This window comes from the organism of the source record quoted next, unplaced genomic scaffold (genome assembly GCF_019419815.1).
Source record: "Pyrus x bretschneideri cultivar Hongxiangsu unplaced genomic scaffold, Pyrus_bretschneideri_v1 Contig17, whole genome shotgun sequence".
NCBI classification, from domain to species: Eukaryota; Viridiplantae; Streptophyta; class Magnoliopsida; order Rosales; family Rosaceae; genus Pyrus; species Pyrus x bretschneideri.
The window spans coordinates 3798578-3815971 of record NW_025999468.1 but is presented as its reverse complement, the minus strand read 5'-3'; the positions used below and the strand labels follow the sequence as shown (position 1 = coordinate 3815971).

The 17394-nt window shown below is 35.9% G+C and overlaps 1 protein-coding gene across 3 annotated transcripts; it reads left to right on the top strand.

Moving 5' to 3' along the window:
- Positions 1 to 3916: 3916 nt before the first annotated feature.
- Positions 3917 to 16940, top strand: LOC103964953 (probable ubiquitin-like-specific protease 2B). 3 transcript variants are annotated; one of them, XM_048581458.1, is made up of 17 exons: positions 3917 to 4207; positions 5330 to 5664; positions 5771 to 5858; positions 5966 to 6015; positions 6513 to 6707; positions 6795 to 6870; positions 7511 to 7616; positions 8924 to 8983; positions 9699 to 9830; positions 11203 to 11403; positions 11492 to 11547; positions 11626 to 11719; positions 12107 to 12197; positions 12994 to 13113; positions 14442 to 14604; positions 14746 to 14867; positions 15618 to 16940. In XM_048581458.1, the coding sequence occupies exons 1-17, from the start codon at positions 4066 to 4068 to the stop codon at positions 16737 to 16739; spliced, it is 3153 nt and encodes a 1050-aa protein (XP_048437415.1). In that variant the 5' UTR covers positions 3917 to 4065; the 3' UTR covers positions 16740 to 16940. The 3 variants fall into 3 exon arrangements, with proteins under 3 accessions (XP_048437415.1, XP_009376234.2, XP_009376235.2); XM_009377959.3 differs by having other exon boundaries at positions 14442 to 14867; XM_009377960.3 differs by having other exon boundaries at positions 3918 to 4207; positions 8927 to 8983; positions 14442 to 14867.
- The last annotated feature ends 454 nt before the right edge of the window (positions 16941 to 17394 follow it).

The following is a 17394-nucleotide window of genomic DNA, read 5'->3' as shown; positions in this document are numbered from 1 at the left end:
TTTCAATTTTAAGAACCACTTTGATTGTGACAGCCTGTCTCGAATTATTTGTATTGTAAGTGTGAAATGACGATTTTTCCCTTGGTGGGTATTTGCCATTTTGGGGTGTTGTTTAATTGTTTTTGGGGGTTGACTCTACAGGACACACATACACACACCCATCATTTTTCTTTCCCCCGTGACTCTCTCTCTCTCTCTCTCTCTCTCCTTCTCACTTGTACGGACGGGACTCAAAACCCTTGCAAACGTGATGGATCAAAGTGGAAAATGGTACCTTTGTGTTCATGAGGACCATACGAGTTCAATCATACCAAATTCAGGTAAGAAATCCTTCGATTTCGCGTCGAACTATGAACCTCCGATTTTGTCACTGTTCATGCACACGTGAAATATTGATTTTTAGGGAATTTGAAGCTTATAGGAAGCTTAGTGAGGTCCTCAGGAAGCTCGGAGTGGTTCGTTGGGTGAAAGTGGACGTCGGGAAAGCTAGTTTTGAAGTTGGCCGGTTTTTCTCGAACTTCTCCGGCGAGATCTCATGATCTTTGAGGTTTCAAACAGGTATAACGTTGTTCTACTCATCTCCAACTTTCCATTAGTGCAAATTTCATAGAAAATGGTGAATAAACGAGTGAGAAACGAAGGTTTTAAAAATTTTCCAATTTCTGGTGATCGACGACTCGCCGAAGACGAAGATGGAATATTCAGTTAGTTTGGACGGAATATGCTGACGCCGTCAGTCAGTTATTTTTAAAATAACTTCTCAACCTCACGAAGATGGAATATCCAAACACCCCATTTGAGCATTGTATGAGAAGTTATTACCTAGTTTTGGTTATGTGCTTTAAATTGACGTTTTTATAGTTGTTTCGCATGTAAGTGAGACCTATCCGGAGGACGAGCACAATCACTCAAGGCTCGGGGGGTTACGACCCTTCCACATACCAGTGAGTGGGCTTTTGGTTTTCCGTATATACCTATATACTTGAGAATTTTCCTAGAAAACGAAATTGAATGTTTATATGTTTTAAATGTCATGCATAGTCTTTGCCTATTTTAATTATGCATTATTAGTTGCATATATTTGTGTTTGTTGCTGCGGACGCACAGGTAAGTGCCAGGTAAGTTATAGTTTATGGTTGTGAATTAATGGTTATGTGAGATGCATAGAGAGCTCATAAACTTGCACCCCGGTGTTAGTGCTCCTGCCCAGAGTAGGGCATAGTCCTTCACGTGATGTTCACCTCCCCTACCACACTCTTATCTTGGATCCAAGTTAGGTGCACAGTCCTGTCGTATAGACCACTTTAGGTGGTTCCGACTCGTAGGTGACTCACGATTATTCGCATAGTCTTCACGTGATTGTAGCACTTGAGCGTACTTATTTATACTCAATCCTGTTGTACAGACCACTTTAGGTGGTTCCAACTCGTGTGCAGGTGTAGTGATTGAGTTGTGGATTTGAGCTTTATATTCAGGTGTACAGGTCATGTTAGGTGAGTCCGGCTGACTTATATTCTGCATTGATTGACATTACCTGGGTTACTTACATCATATGCTGAGTTAGTTGACATGGCTTACATACATACATATTTGTGAATGTTGCTACTCTGAGCATGGTTGTGATATATTTATATATTCTATTTTTCTGGGAAATTATACAGGTTTTACAGAGAGGGATTAGAACTTTTGAGTATGAAATGATTTTGAAAAGCTTTGTTTTTACCCACTCACACTTTCTGTTTTGCACCCCTCCAGGTTCTAGTTAAAAACGCTTTGGTGGTTCATGAGGACTTGATAGTGGTTCTAACAGAACATCACAAATGTAGGATCACCTTTGGGTGTTGTGTAATTAGTATTCGTTCTTCTAGACTGCACTTAGGCTTTTTGTGCTCTGATTTTGTTTATCATACTTAGTCTCACACTAGTGTGTTATTTTAACTAGCTTATTTAGTAGTTTGGTTTTTATTTATTCGTACTTTTATTATTATTGCTTCTGCACCGTGCACATGGCTACGTCACCCTCACATTACGGCCAACACACATTGATTTTGGTCGGGATGTGTCATTGCTTGAGTGGGTTAATTTCAAAGACTATTTATGATAAAAACCCTATAAGACTAAATATACTTTTAAGAGAAAATTAGAATTAGATGCCTCATTTTAGACTTCTGTAGACTAAACATTTATGTTTTTTGAGTTTTTGATTAAGCTTTTGAAACATTTGATCAAGATACTTAGACTTGAACTACTTCAGATTAATTGAAATTAATTTATATTTAAATATCTGCTATATATTTTAAATAATTCCAACTATATTTAAATCTAAAAATTTAAACTTTTCGAATTTAAATGTACACCCACGCCAAATGGAAACGTATCAACATTAAATGAAAACGTACCAACGTCAAATGAAAATGTACCAACCCTGAATTAAAACGTACCCAATTATAAACTATATTCAAATGAATATTCATCCTTTTGGAAAGTTTTAAAATATGTTTGATTCATACACAATGCTATAGTCTTGTTTTTTTTGGTAGATAAGTCTTTGGAATAACTTTTAGTTGATCAGAGATAAATCCTTATTATTGTAGATAATACCAAATAATAACAATAAATCATATAATTTTGAATTAACAAAAAGGCTATTGTCAGTTAATTAATGAATCTTTCTATAAAAAAAAAAATAATTAAAGTAATTTAAACTTTTACATTGTTAGCGACTCTTTCTATAAAAAATAATAATTAATTAAAGTAATTCCTCATTATTAGGACAAAAGGTAATAAAACTTATGTTTTGAAAACAAACGTACCAAAAATTCAAATGTATCAAGAAGCCAAATGGACCAAAATTCAAATGTACCAAGTAGCTAAATGTACCATTATAACCAAACGTACCTAATAACGAGTTTTGTTACATTCTATTTGATTTACTAAAATAAATATTTTAATAAAAAAAAAATTCTTAAATCATCATAATAAGAGATGCATAAAAATGGGAGGAAAAAAAGGAATACTAACGTTGTAATATCCCACATCGCCCAGGGGAGTGATCCTTAAATGTATATTCTTATCCCTACCTAGCACGAGGCCTTTTGGGAGCTCACTGGCTTCGGGTTCCGTAGGAACTCCGAAGTTAAGCGAGAAGGGGGCTTGAGCAATCCCATGATGGGTGACCCACTGGGAAGTTGCTCGTGAGTTCCCAAAAACAAAACCGTGAGGGAATGGTAAGCCCAAAGCGGACAATATCGTGCTACGGTGGTGGAGCGGGCCGGGGAAGTGATCCGTCCCGGGCCGGGATGTGACAATTTGGTATCAGAGCCTAACCCTGGTCGTGGTGTGCCGACGAGGACGTCGGGCCCCTAAAGGGGGTGGATTGTAATATCCCACATCGCCCAGGGGAGTGATCCTTAAATGTATATTCTCATCTCTACCTAGCACGATGCCTTTTGGGAGCTCACTGGCTTTGGGTTCCGTAGGAACTCCGAAGTTAAGCGAGAAGGGGGCTTGAGCAATCCCATGATGGGTGACCCACTGGGAAGTTGCTCGTGAGTTCCCAAAAACAAAACCGTGAGGGAATGGTAAGCCCAAAACGGACAATATCGTGCTACGGTGGTGGAGCGGACCTAGGAAGTGATCCGCCCCGGGCCGGGATGTGACAAACGTGAATAGACTTCTAATGAAATAAAATTAAAGTACCAAAATTGTAAGAAAAATGTTTAATCAAATTTACAAAAATAATAGATGTTTAGTCTATAATATTTAAAAATGAGCCGCATGTATCAAAACGTCCTTACTTTTAATCACTCACCAACCCAAATACATTTTATTTACTTTTTTTCTAAAAAATATAGAAAATTGTAAAAGAAAAATGAAAAGAGAAGGAAGTTGTCTCTGATTGGCTGGTTACCTACAAATTTAAAGCAACGACAAAACCCCTCGTCTTCAGCTCTCTCACATTGCTTTCTCTCTCCGATTTGACCGAGTTTCGCAACCCCCTGTGCTCACTCACCGAGTCAATTTTTGACTCGCCCGAGTTTCCACTCCAAACCCGTTACCTTCGCGATGAAGACTAGCGGTCTCGAAGTCTTCGACTTCAGCGAGGAGGACGACCACTCGGAATCGGTCCAGGGGAAATATTTTGGCAAGTTAAAAAACCCTAGCCTCGATACGAATCCGAATTTCAAGTACGATTTTCTCCAGAATGGTACGTTTGCTTTCCGCAATGTCTAAAATTAGTAAGCTAGACTTCTGTGTTTGGTTGCCGAGAATCCGTGGGAAAATAATCTGGTGTGAAATGAATAAAAGTTCAATAATTTTGTCTGAATTTTTATGTTAATGCTTCGAATTACAACTTTGGCACTTGCTGCTATGATAATCGATCGTTGGGAAATTGTTACTACGTTAGCTTTGAGCTATGATGGAAATTTGGCCCGTTTGGAGTTGATCTTTATCGATAAGCTAATCGTTCCTGTAGGATTAAGTAGTTTTTTTGAGTTGCTGGTTAATTGTTCTTCAGGTTTATTGTTTTTATAACAAATTTGTACTAAACTGTGGGATCTGTTTACTGTCTCATACTAAAAATTATCTTTGTATGTTGAAAATTTTAATAATATGGCGGTTGATTTCTGAGTTAACTGCATTGTCTAATCTGTAAATTGAGGTTGATCATATCGTAGAAAGAGGTAGAGATTTTTTGGCGGAGTTGGATATATGTTTGAAAGAACTAGGTATTTACAGACGGATCTTCCAGCAATCCTAGTTTTATATATGGTAACCTTTGACCATTAATAATCACTTTGTATGCAGTAGGCTACTTACAGTTCCGTATTTGCATAATCTGGTAAATATGTAACATTGTTGTCAGGTCCCGTTTGTATGTCAAATCTGCATTCCAATCCCCTGTTTACAATGGTTTCGCACCTTTTTGTAAAAATGCTGATTTACGTGTTGGTTATTCCGGTTTTGGTTGATGTACTAATCCAGCCACTAATTTTCTGACATCTGTCAACACTCCCCCTCAATCTCAACTGCAGAATCCCAGTTTGAGATTGGAACAGTGTTTAAAAAATACAGGACTATGAACCTCTTTTGTCAGAATCTCTGCAACTTGTCATCAGTTGGAATGTACTGCACATTTATATCTCCCTTTTGCACCCTTTCATGAACAATGTGGTTGTTAGTAGCAAGATGTTGCCCTGAGTCTTGTTGATATGTTGTTGTTGGTGTTTATATTTCTTTTTCACTGTTAGCTGAAAAATGAAAATGGTTTATGTGTATCATCAGTGTCAGCTATAAAGGATACTAATTCATCTAAATATGTTTCTAGTTGCGCAGGGAGCCAAACTTGAATCAAAAGATATCAGCAGCATACCTTGTGTAGATGTTGATTCAGTTGACCAAGATCATTGTTGCGATAATGCTATTTCATATTCCCCCGTGGGAACAATTGAAGAGAGCCTTGCTACCAAGATAGAGTATATGGAATTGGATGCTGCACCACAATTCAAATGTTTGAGTCATGAACAACACTCTGATTCCAAATTAGATAGTCATGGATCCAAAAGTCCTGTTTCTGAGCCAGAGAGAAGAGGTTCAAATGCTATGTCATCATCATTATGGAAAAGCCAGTTACACTCTGCCCTTGCGGTGTCTCCGTCCAGTGTACGTCAACTGTCATAAACCTGCTGAAGTATATACTTAATGGAGAGATTAACTATCAAAATTATGCTTTCTGAATTTTTTTTGTGTGTTTTTTTTGTCTTTTCAGAATGACCCAATTAATGTGATTTTAGATGCTGATGAAAGCACGAGTGACTCTCCATCAAGTCCTGCTTCTGAAATTGAAGAGGATGACGGTATTTCCTTGTTAATTGGAGGACTGCTAATCTTTAGTTTGTGCTTTCATTAGTCATTTCTGTCATGCATCTTGGTGTTCTTACTATTATTTGTTGTTCACTTTCAGATTCTTTGGGTACATATAAACCGTATCATTGCTCTGGTGATTTGGAAATGGTAATCTCTTTTCTCTTTTATTAGCCGTCCAATACATGTGAGATTGCTCCTTGCATAACTACGTATTTGGGGTTACAAAAACAGAAAAAATAAAGAAGTGAAAGTGCATGTTGATGGTTAAACAAAATAATGTCAAGAAAGAAAGTGGGGTTGTTTGTGGGATATTCATATTCTGAGTAGTGTAATGGGTAGTTTAGGTGAGTATTGGGTACTTTTTTGTTTCATGTCACAAATACAAAGAATATTTGGAGGGCTATTAAAGGGATGTGTAAGGTAACCCAGAAGTATGCACCATCAGGGCATCTTTCGGTGAGGGAGACTATCTATTCTTTGAATAAGTGTAATGCAGCAAAATAAATAAGCTAATATAATGTTACTTACCTTCTAAATAAGTTTTCTATACCATTTTTATTTTATGGTGCAGATTTTTTAATATTTGTTAATCCACTTTTTGAAGGTTTTTAATTGTGACTTTTATACTGTTGCATAATCTGCAGGATAATATAAATATGACGGTTGTTCTTTATCCTGATTATGTTATATATCGGGATAGTTATTGTACAGAACCTCAGTTAACCTTTTCTCCCGGTTGCATCAAAATCAGTGGTTCAACATCCGAACGCCCTGGAACCTTTAGTTTTGAATGGGAAGTCGGTGATCTCATTGATGTAGAGTGTCAGTGGTTTAAAAAAGTGAGTCCTGAAACTCTCCTATTGGATGTCACCAATTACTATATATACTTGGTATTGAATATGTACAGTTTATTATACTGCTTTCAGGTTGAATTTGTCATGATAAAACTTCGTGTTGTATCAAAGGATGCCGCGGAAGATGATAGTGCACCCAATACTTCTGGTCAGTGCACTTTTACTAACAAGCTCTTTTCTTTTTGTTGGTTTTTGCATTCATTTAGTGAGATTGGTGCTGCAAGTGTATTTTGGGAGACTTCTCTTTCTTGAAATTCCACCTTAACTTGCTGTTCACTTGTCAAAACTAATGTGATCCTTCTGAAAAAGTTTGGTCAATTTTCACTCTGGTTCTATGCAAGCTCTCAGATCTCATTCTATGATGTTTGAGCTATGAAGCTAGGACACTGATAAAGAGGGTTTCAGGTTAAATGTTGTGTTTACATTATATAGAAAGTCTTATGGCGAGGACACTCTATGTAGTCATATATGTGACTGGAAAATATTTGTGACCCAAGTGTTATAAGTAAGATAGACTAGTACTTTGTAATCCAATTATTAATGAGGCATCTTTCAGCACTGCAGATTACTTTTAGCAAGTAGTATGTGTCATATGAGAATATGTGCTTCTTTGTAATTCAGAAAAGAAAATAAAGTTCTAGATTTTTAATCCTTTTTTTGAACAGTGTGTGGGTTAAATTCTGTCCCAACTAGTTTTATTGTCCTTTTGGGACTTGAAACTCTTAAGCTGAGTGTGGCTTCTCTCTTTTTTTTTTTCTGGCATTATCTGCTACCTAAACTTCTCCTAGGCACTGAAGAGTTGAAGATTGCAATTGTTGAACCCAACTGGTTCGAGCAACAGCAAAGGATAATGTCTTTGAATGCAAAATATATCAATTCATGGGTTTTGCATGAGTAAGTTTGTTTATGTTTCATTGGTTAATACAAAATGTAATTTGTATTTCTTGATGTTCAAAGCTTTATGCCAAGTAGCTGTATTATTTGATGGCCTATACTCTTAATAATACTGCTTCTTTTTCTATCTAATTACGTGGTGTATGACTGTAATTGTATTTGTGTTGAATGTTGGAAATGAAATGACAACATGTTTCTTTTTGGTAATTCCTTTTTCTTTTTGTGTAGAAAGGCAATATTTGATAATTTTATAAAAGGAACAGCATTGGACACTATGCTTTCATTACTTCAGATAGACTAGGATATTATGTGTTTAGGAATCCTAGTTTCAGGCTTTCAGTTCTGCACATGATGTTTGATTACTGTAATTTAATACGTTGGATATGCTTTTTATAGTCTTAACTTGATTTAAATTTCCATATTTTCTCTTTACTCTCATTTGTATCAACATTGACAAAAGTATAGCCACAAACATACACAAATTAGAGACTACTTATCTGAAACAATATCCAAGAAATGGTCAATGTAATCTGATTTAAGAATTACGCTTTGTCAGTGCAATGAAATTCAATCTCATCAAGATCATAAATTCCTTTTTTGTGTTTTCAAAGGCTTAGTGTTAGGATGAAATGAACTAAATGGCATTTTGGGGGATTACAATAACAGATTTAAGGGGATACATAGTTCAGTAGCAAAAGGGATTGCTGTGAGAGACATTTGATGTCCACTCGTGAATTTAGGACTTCTAAGTAATAGTGTGAAGTGAACCATCCAGCTTGCGTTTTTATTATAAGAATTGGTGCTGGAAAAACCCAGTAAACATTAAATCTATTAGTTTTAAGGCTCTTGGTTTAGAGCTATGTTCTCTATTTATATTAGTGCTGAGTTTGTATGCATTTAATTTATACATTATCTGTTCAACCATGCTGCTGTGTTACTGTGGGCCGGGCATAGTGTCCAGTCATTTTCCCTCTTTACAGGGATGATGTACTGCTGTGGTGATAAGTATTGCGTGTGTTTTTAGTGGTTTGCAAATTAGAATGGTTCGACCATACTTTTGAAAAGAATAAAAAAGGAATGGTTCAACCGTACATTTTTGTAAAATTTTTGTTTGTTCATTCACATATATCTAGCTTAGAAATGCAAGGTAATTGTTTGGATTCACAATGTATTTTTCCTTGGTGAATTATTTGCCACAACTGTAAATATGTACCAGTTCTGTGTATGATGTATTGTTGTATCAATTCATTTTACTTCAGTAGTACCGCACAATCTTAAATTTGTATTTTTTCCCATTTTGATACAAGTAGCATGGGCATGGAAACAGATGAGGACGATTCAATCGGGCAGAGGCATCATTTTCCGAAGTGAGTTAAAGTGGTCCTAGTTCCTTTTCTCTGTAACTATGATGACACAAATTATATTGCTTTCTGTATTATTAGTAGTTAAATGATGTTTCCTTAACCCTCCTTTTCCTTTCTTTGTTTTCAGATTCTTTGTTCTGTCATTTTGAGTTCTTTAGTTGTTTACAGTTGTTATGCTTTCTAGTATTTTTTTTCTTTTCTTTTTTCTCTTAAATGGTGAGGATTGGATAAATTTTGAACTCTTTGTTCCTCGGTATCACATAATCCATTTGTAAGGCTTTCTTGATCACTTTGAATTTATGGGATTTGTTTTTCAAAAGTAAAGAATTAATAAATTATTTCTGTATGTAATGTGGATGTATGCTTTTTTCGCTTAACTCATACCCGTGGCCCAAAATCCATCATCGGCTAAACAGTCATTTAGTTTTTCCATTTCTCTTTAACTCATACAACAAAAGGAAGAAGGATCAATTTAAAGAGACGCATAATCAATTTATGTGGTCCCTTTGTTATTGCCTGTAAAACCATTAAGTATTTATGGAGTTGGATTCTGGTCGAAACTGTTTGTGTTTATGTTGCTTAGTAATATACCAAATGGTAGAATACTTGTTTGGTTCTATGAAAATGAACATGATTGATTTGGTTTACAGTTCAGTTTCTATTTCTTTCTCGGTGTTGTTTTATGATGTTTTCTAAACATATTTGAGATGCTATACAGTTTTGATGAGCCTTTTGAAGATGTTGTATATCCGAAAGGGGACTCAGATGCTGTTTCCATCAGCAAGAGAGATGTTGATCTCTTACAGCCAGATACATTTATTAATGATACAATTATTGACTTCTATATCAAGTAAGCTTGCGTGGATAACCTCACATGCATAATTTATAATCTTTATATTAAAGACTTGCATGATGCATAATTTATAATCTTTATATTAAAGACTTGCATGATTTGGGATTCTAAATACTTAGTTCCATTATGCACGGCTATCATTGTCTGGGACTTGGTTTTGTCAGTTTTATTAATAAGAGTTAAGGTAAAAAGAAATTAAAAATGTTGGGAGGTAACATCCCTTTCCTTGGTCTCAAACAGGAGATATGAGAACCAAGTGTGTTCATTAAAGTACATTGTTTTGTGTAGATTTTTTTTTAAATGCTTAGTTCTTCTTAATCATTCAAAAGGGAAAATATAACTACTGATAAATTCATGATTTTACTAATAAATAAAGCTAACTTCGTATTTATATGTGTTCAAGTGACTCTTGCATACCTTAATATAAAAAAGTACCAATAATCACATACTAATAATCATTTTGTTGTTAGGGGTCAGCAAGTAGAGCAACTTAGTTTTACAAAGTTGAGCAACTTGGCCCGTTTGATAACCTTTTTATTTTCAGGTTTTAGTTTTCTTTTTTTATTTGCTATGAATATAGGTGAAATACAGGGGAAAAAAAGGTAAGAGCAAAGCTGGAGGAAGTATGGTTGGAAAAAAGTGGAACAAAGTAAACAAAGTGAAAATCAAAAACCGAAAACTGAAAACAATTTTTAGTAGGTTTTCTTTTCTAATTATTGCTACTTACTTTTTCCTCCACCCTTCATCCACCCTTCTTTATTCCTCGTTCTTCCATAGAGATTTCCTCTATCTTTATGAAGAAAATATGAATCCTATAAACAAAAAACGAAATGGTTATCAAACTGGCGCGTAATTTCCCAAATTTATCTTTACGTAGTCATTCTTTCATCTGGTGAGTCCCACACTGGATCAATCTTCTCTATCATCAATATCCTCGCTATCCTCAACGAAAACCTTGGGCTTGTGTTTAAGGAACTTTTAAATTGCTAGAACTTTTTTTACCTGAGTATATAAATAAATAATATATTTCAACTAAGTTGATATATAATCACCGAAATCGTAGATGAAAGCGTTGAGAAACTGTTAATTTTGATGATTCTTCAATTTATGAACTGTTAATGAATTTAAAGACATGATAATTAGAGTCCATCATGTAATGATTTAAGATCATTGAAATACTAATCCTTTGAAGTTTGAAACAGCGTTTGAAAATGTAATAAATAATATTTGTTAATTACCAAAAGATGATGCTAACCTCCGACAAGGCTAATGCTAATTGCTGTTGCCTTTATTAGCACTTAGAATTATAATGTGATTGTATGTTTTGAAAATTTTATAATTCACCTTTTAAAATATACTCTATTGACAGGTATCTGAAGAATCAGATTCAGCCTGAGAAAAGGCATAGGTTCCACTTTTTCAATAGTTTTTTCTTTCGGAAGCTGGCTGACCTGGACAAAGATCCATCCAGTGTTTCCGATGGCAGAGCTGCTTTTCAACGAGTTCGTAAATGGACGAGGAAAGTGGATTTATTTGAAAGGGATTACATCTTCATTCCTATAAACTTCAAGTATGATCCTTTGACCAAACTTTTTGCCTTTGTAATAAGCTCAATTTACTGGGGTGCTGATACGTAGCTTTTGTGCTTTAATTGTCAGTCTACACTGGAGCCTAATAGTCATATGCCATCTTGGTGAAGTGCCTAAACATAATGGTAAGTTTCTCTTTGATTGCGCAATGTGCATCTCATCTCTTCTTCATCCTGCCATTTATATACTTTTTCCATGTTCAGATGGAGAATCAGGAAATTCACTTAAAGTACCTTGTATTTTACACATGGATTCTATCAAAGGAAGTCATACGGGTCTGAAAAATCTAATTCAAAGGTATCTATTAGCTATTACAGTTAATTTTTTTAGTACTTCTAATCGCTCATGCTCGACTCTTGATATTCTTATGAAAACTTGATGATATTAGTAACAGTCAGGCTATTGCGATATAACCATTGGATATTAATACAAGCATTAGGTTAGGTTGAAGTTTCTTTTTTTTGGGAGGGGGAAGGAGACACTTGGACAATTCTCAAGTCAGTAGACATATTTTTCTATTTTTATGGGATAATGTGGGATATTTTATGTTTGTGTTTGATGGTTTGATCCTGGAATAGGGTACTCAGTACTTGGGGGATTTGAATGGCATATACACTCTTTAATACAACTTCAGAACTTAGATATTCTAAATTGTGACATCAAAGTTTGATCTTGAAATGATAGTTATCTGTGGGAAGAGTGGAAAGAAAGGAAAAAGGAGACATCTGAAGAAATTTCATCAAAGTTTCACAACCTGCGATTTGTCTCACTTGAGGTATTGCTCCAGTCGTATGTAACAGTTTTAGAGAGGGGAAACAATAAAGAATCTGTATTATATGGGCATATTGTATTCTTATGACCATATTGTTGTGTATGCTTACTACCCTTGTGATTTCATAGGCCACGTGGAAGAATGATTTCATAGGACATTGTGGGGTAGAGATAATTTGAAGTATCATATATAAATGCTACCGTTCTTGTCTTAATAAAAACTGCTACTGCTTGGGTAAATTTTTTGTCCAAATGTCCTTGCTTCATTGGCACAGGATGCCAGGTGGCGGTTCCATGTAAGTTGTTTTCTAAGTGAAGGGCATTACTATCTTGAAACCACCTTTTTTTTAATATAAAAAGAAGAATATACAAAGAAATTTGTGGATATTAAGATTGTCTTTCATTTTTATGGGGTCGAATTAGTATGATAGTCTGGTATTCAAGTATATGCACTAAGTCATTATAGGTTAAGTTGTAGATGCGGTATGGCAAATTGATTGTTTTGTAACAATAAACACTACTAAAATGTTCTTTCCCTTTTGGCCTAAATCTTTTATAAATATATATCAGATGAATGGAATAGCTTGCACATGTGCATCTTCATTTGTGATCATTCTGTCTTTGGGCTCCTGCAATAGATATATGCTCTCTTTGTACAATTAAATGACATATTTTTGTCACTGTAAAGTTTTATCTTTCGCTCCCTCATTTTTTTTGTGGTTTTAGATAAAGAAGTGTTGAATAGTTTTTCCTGATGGTAAAATGTTAGAACTTCTGACACTGGTTCATGTTCTTATTAGCTACCGCAACAGGAAAATTCGTTCGATTGTGGCCTGTTTTTACTCCACTATTTGGAGCTCTTTTTGGCAGAAGCTCCTGTTCATTTCAGCCCTTTCAAAATAACCAAGTTTTCCAACTTTGTAAGTGGTCTACTTTGTCTTTTGTTTTTGCTTAGTTTCACTAAGTCTTCTAAATTCTACCGTTTACTTTGTTGAAATCCTTGATGTGGCATGTGAATTTTGTATACCTGATACGCAGTTTAATTTTTAAATTGTACTGCCCACCACCTGGTTGTGTTCATACTTTGTTTTTTCTTATTGAAAACATAATTACAGTGTTTATAAATTAGGGTGATGCTTGTGAATGCTTGTTTGAAGCCATTGAGGTGAAAATCAAATATTGTTCTTCTCTTGTTCGTTTGTATTATTACTTTGTAACATATATATGGAGGAGTGTCCAATCACCAAGCAATTTAAGAGGAAACATAGCACATTCAAGGCCTTTGGATGTAAATCTCATGGTTTAACAGAGAGCACTTACTTTCTCTCAATGTTTTAAACGGCAAAGGCGAAGGGGCGAAGCCAAGGCATTTCATGGATAGCCTTGCCTAGGCGATAGGCGTGAGGCTATCGCCTCACGTTACCTAAAATTATTATAATACTTCCTATATATAAAATATAATACTTTGTAAAACAATCAAGCAAGCATGGCAAGCAATCAAATATTTGACTATTATTATTATTATTTCTCTAATTCACACCATAAAGTCATAATGAACTAATAGAAACTATGAAACATAAAATTAGCATGAATTTTATAAAAAAACCTGCCCAAAATGACGTCGTTTTGGGTTTGGGCTTTTAAAAAAAATAAAAAATTCAAACTCCCAGGTGGCGCCTAGGATAGTCTATAACCCACTCCCACTGGGCAGAGGCGTTTTCTTGATAACCCCACCCATGAAATCGCTTTGGCTGGTCTCAATGCTAGTTTTTTAAAACATTGCTTTCTATTAACTGCTGCATGAAACCCCAACTAAGATATCATACTTTAAGCATTGCATGTTTTCCTATTAATTGATGGATGAAAAGTCAAAACATATCAACAATTACTTATTGGATATTTGAATTCTCAAATGTCCTTAATGCGAAGTGTTAGAATACTTCTGCATGTTCCCAGCTTCTATGTTAGTATGTTGATTTACAGTTTCTGGCATGCTTCACATCTGAAGATTCTACGATTTTCTTATTCTCAAATAGAAAGTCTTTCAGTTCTGTTGCCTAACAATGAATTGGGACAGAATCAGATTTTAGATACAAATGTTAGGACTTTACATGGGGTTTCTGTGCATAAAACTCGTACCTTTTCCCCGTTATTTCTTGTTGCCTTTTAATTATGATCCTCCTGTAATTTAATTGCAAGCTTTATGTTTCAAATTTTTGTTATGCATAATCACAATTTCTGTTGCCAGCTTAATGCAAATTGGTTTCTTCCATCCGAGGCATCTCTCAAGCGTACCCTTATTCAAAGGTTAATTTTTGAGCTACTTGAAGATCGTTGTCGGGGAGTCTCTTCAGCAGCTTCCAGTGATGAAGACCAGGCTAAGTTTCCAGAATGTAACAAGCATGAAACTGGTGTGCAGTCTTTTTCAGGAAGATGTGGTCCTGCTGTAGCTTGCCAAGAAAATATGTCAAGTTCTCAAGCAGGCCAGGGAATTGAAATTACTCTATTATCCTCATCTTCTCTAAGGAGTTCTGAGTGTGTTAATGATGCAGGCTTGGTTCTCCAGGAGCTTTTAGAGCCAGGAGCCACTCCCGGCTCACTCTTTGGAGAATATCAATCATTTGACCAAAAATCATCTTTTTACCGTCTTAATGGAGCTATATCACTGATGGAGGTAACATTATTTATTCTTGTTCTGTTGGGAACAATATTCGTTCTTACTATTAGATAGTTGGGATTGAAAAGCATCAGCATGATTAATGTTGGCTTTTGCGCTGTTTTGGAGTTCTTTTGGGTGTTGCTTTTTAGTTCATGTGTGTGTTTGGGAGAGAGGTATTGGAAAGGCCATGTTATAGGTTCTGTTTTTACGTTTTGCTTAAAAATTACTTTTAAATGATCGTCCTTTTTTTTTTAAAAGAGAAATTGGAGTATTGGTCCCTTACATTTGACCTAATTGGAGCTTTGGTCCCCAAACTAAAAATCTGTTAGTATTTGTCCATAAACATGTTACAATGTGGAGCAATGGTCCTTTTGGATAACTTCGTTAAAATTTCCCTTCAAACTAAACATTTAAAGTCTTGAGGTAGGGAAGTTCTAATGGAGTTACCCAAATGGACTATTGGTCCACGTTGTGACAAGTTCAAAAACCATTACTCACAGATTTTCAATTCAATCTCTCATTTTAATTTGGGTTTTAATTTTCTTTTAACCAGTAAATGCTTTGAGAATCATTTCTATCATTATTCAAAAGTCGCAGATTTATGTAGACCTGTGATGCAGGCTGGTACACTTTTTTTATTTTATTTTGGGGTTCCTTTATGGGCTGAGAACTATATAGGACAAAAAATGTATTATAAATGGATCATTCTACATAGTTTTGTTTAAGAGAGTACAATTCTTGCACTTACCATTTGTTTCATTACAGGACGACACCAAAACTGGAGAGCAGTTTGCTTTTTTGCCTACAGGAGACTCTGGTTTTCAGCAAATAACTGGAATTACATCTCAAACTTGTGACATTGAGCATACATCAAGAGCTTATGGCGTTGAGACTGACTTTAACTTGGCGCAAGCGGAAAATGGAAACACTGATTCATCCCCTAAACTATCAATGTGTGTCTCTGACCAATCTGAATATATAGCGGTCATTGAGAACCATCCAGTTGGGGAAGGTTTGGGTTCGAGTCAGAAAGAAGAAATGGATGTAAGCCATTCTCATTCTGTGGAAAATGTCACATGTTTAATAGATGTCCTTGTTTCTGCTCCAAGCGAGATGCAGGATGCTTCCGTTATACAATTAGAAGGTTCTCAAGATCATGTGCATGACGGGAATGAAAATGGAGATTCTCAAGACCATGATGCTTTCCATGATGGCAATGGAAGTTGTCAAGACCATTGTAAGGTGCATGATGGCAACAAAAATGGAGGTTCTGAAGACCATGGTAAGGTGCATGATAGCAAAAATGAAGTTTCCCAAGACCATGATATAGTGCTGGATGCCAACGAAAATAGAGGTTCTCAAGACCATGATAGATTGCATCATGGCAACAAAACTGCTGGTTTTCAAGACCATGATAAGGTGCATGATGTCAACGTAAATGGAGCTTCTCAGGACCATGATAAGGTGCAGGATGGCAATGAAATTGGAGGCTCTCAAGACCATGATAAGGTGCTTGATGGCTACGAAAATGGAGCTTCTCAAGACCATGATGAGGTGCAGGATGGCAACGAAAATGGAGGCTTTCAGAACCATGATAAAGTGCAAGATGGCAACAGAAATGGAGCTTCTGAACACCACAGTACGGTGCAGGAAGTGGCTCCAATTCCCTCGTGCCAAGAAAATCCTGATGTACAAATGGATCAAGACTCCGATATGGTAGACAACAGGACAGTCTCATGTGATGATGATGTTCAAATTTCCGATGGACCAACGCCTGACGATGGTCTGATGCCCGAGTCGCTAGAGCAACGTGCTGCAAAAAGGCTGCGGCTTACACCTCCAGTTGAAGGGGATAAATGTGTCACAAGAAGCCTTGTTGAAGACTGAAAGTCGTGAGGCCACCAATGCTCTTTTTGCTAGTATTTTGATAGTTATTTGACTTGAATGGTCTGTCCATATGAGGTATGTGGGGGATGTATTTAGAGAACAGTTAGGTAATAGGACGCTTTTGATCTAAAATGTTAGTGAATTTATTCGTCCGAAAAAAAAGCTTTGATTTAATCTTGCTGAATGGTGAGGTTCTCTGCATCTTCAAGAGTGATCGGTAGAATTTATACCCAAACTTGTTAACCTGTAAAAGAACAAACAGCCGCAAGTAAGCCTAGGACTGGGAGGGGATGAACCGGTCAAAGGTCCTTCGACGGTCAAGTTAGTAAGCAATATTAAACTCAAGCAATAGGCAAGATAACAAGTATACAGATATTGCGTTACCAGATAAAAACCCTAATAGGGTCTATTTATACTAGTGGAAGAGACGAGCTTTTAGGACGGTAGAATCCGTATTAAACCGAAAGAATCCCAAAGGATATCTAGGAAGTAGATATTGCATTATCTTAAGACTATGATTATTTGCAGCACATGCCAATTCTTAGATTGTAAGGGCTCCAAGATTATAGAATACCCGTTGATTCCTTGCTGGATTAGGTTCCTGAATCTTGCGGAACAAAAATGGTATATCTCAGCGAGGTCGACAGACTTCGCC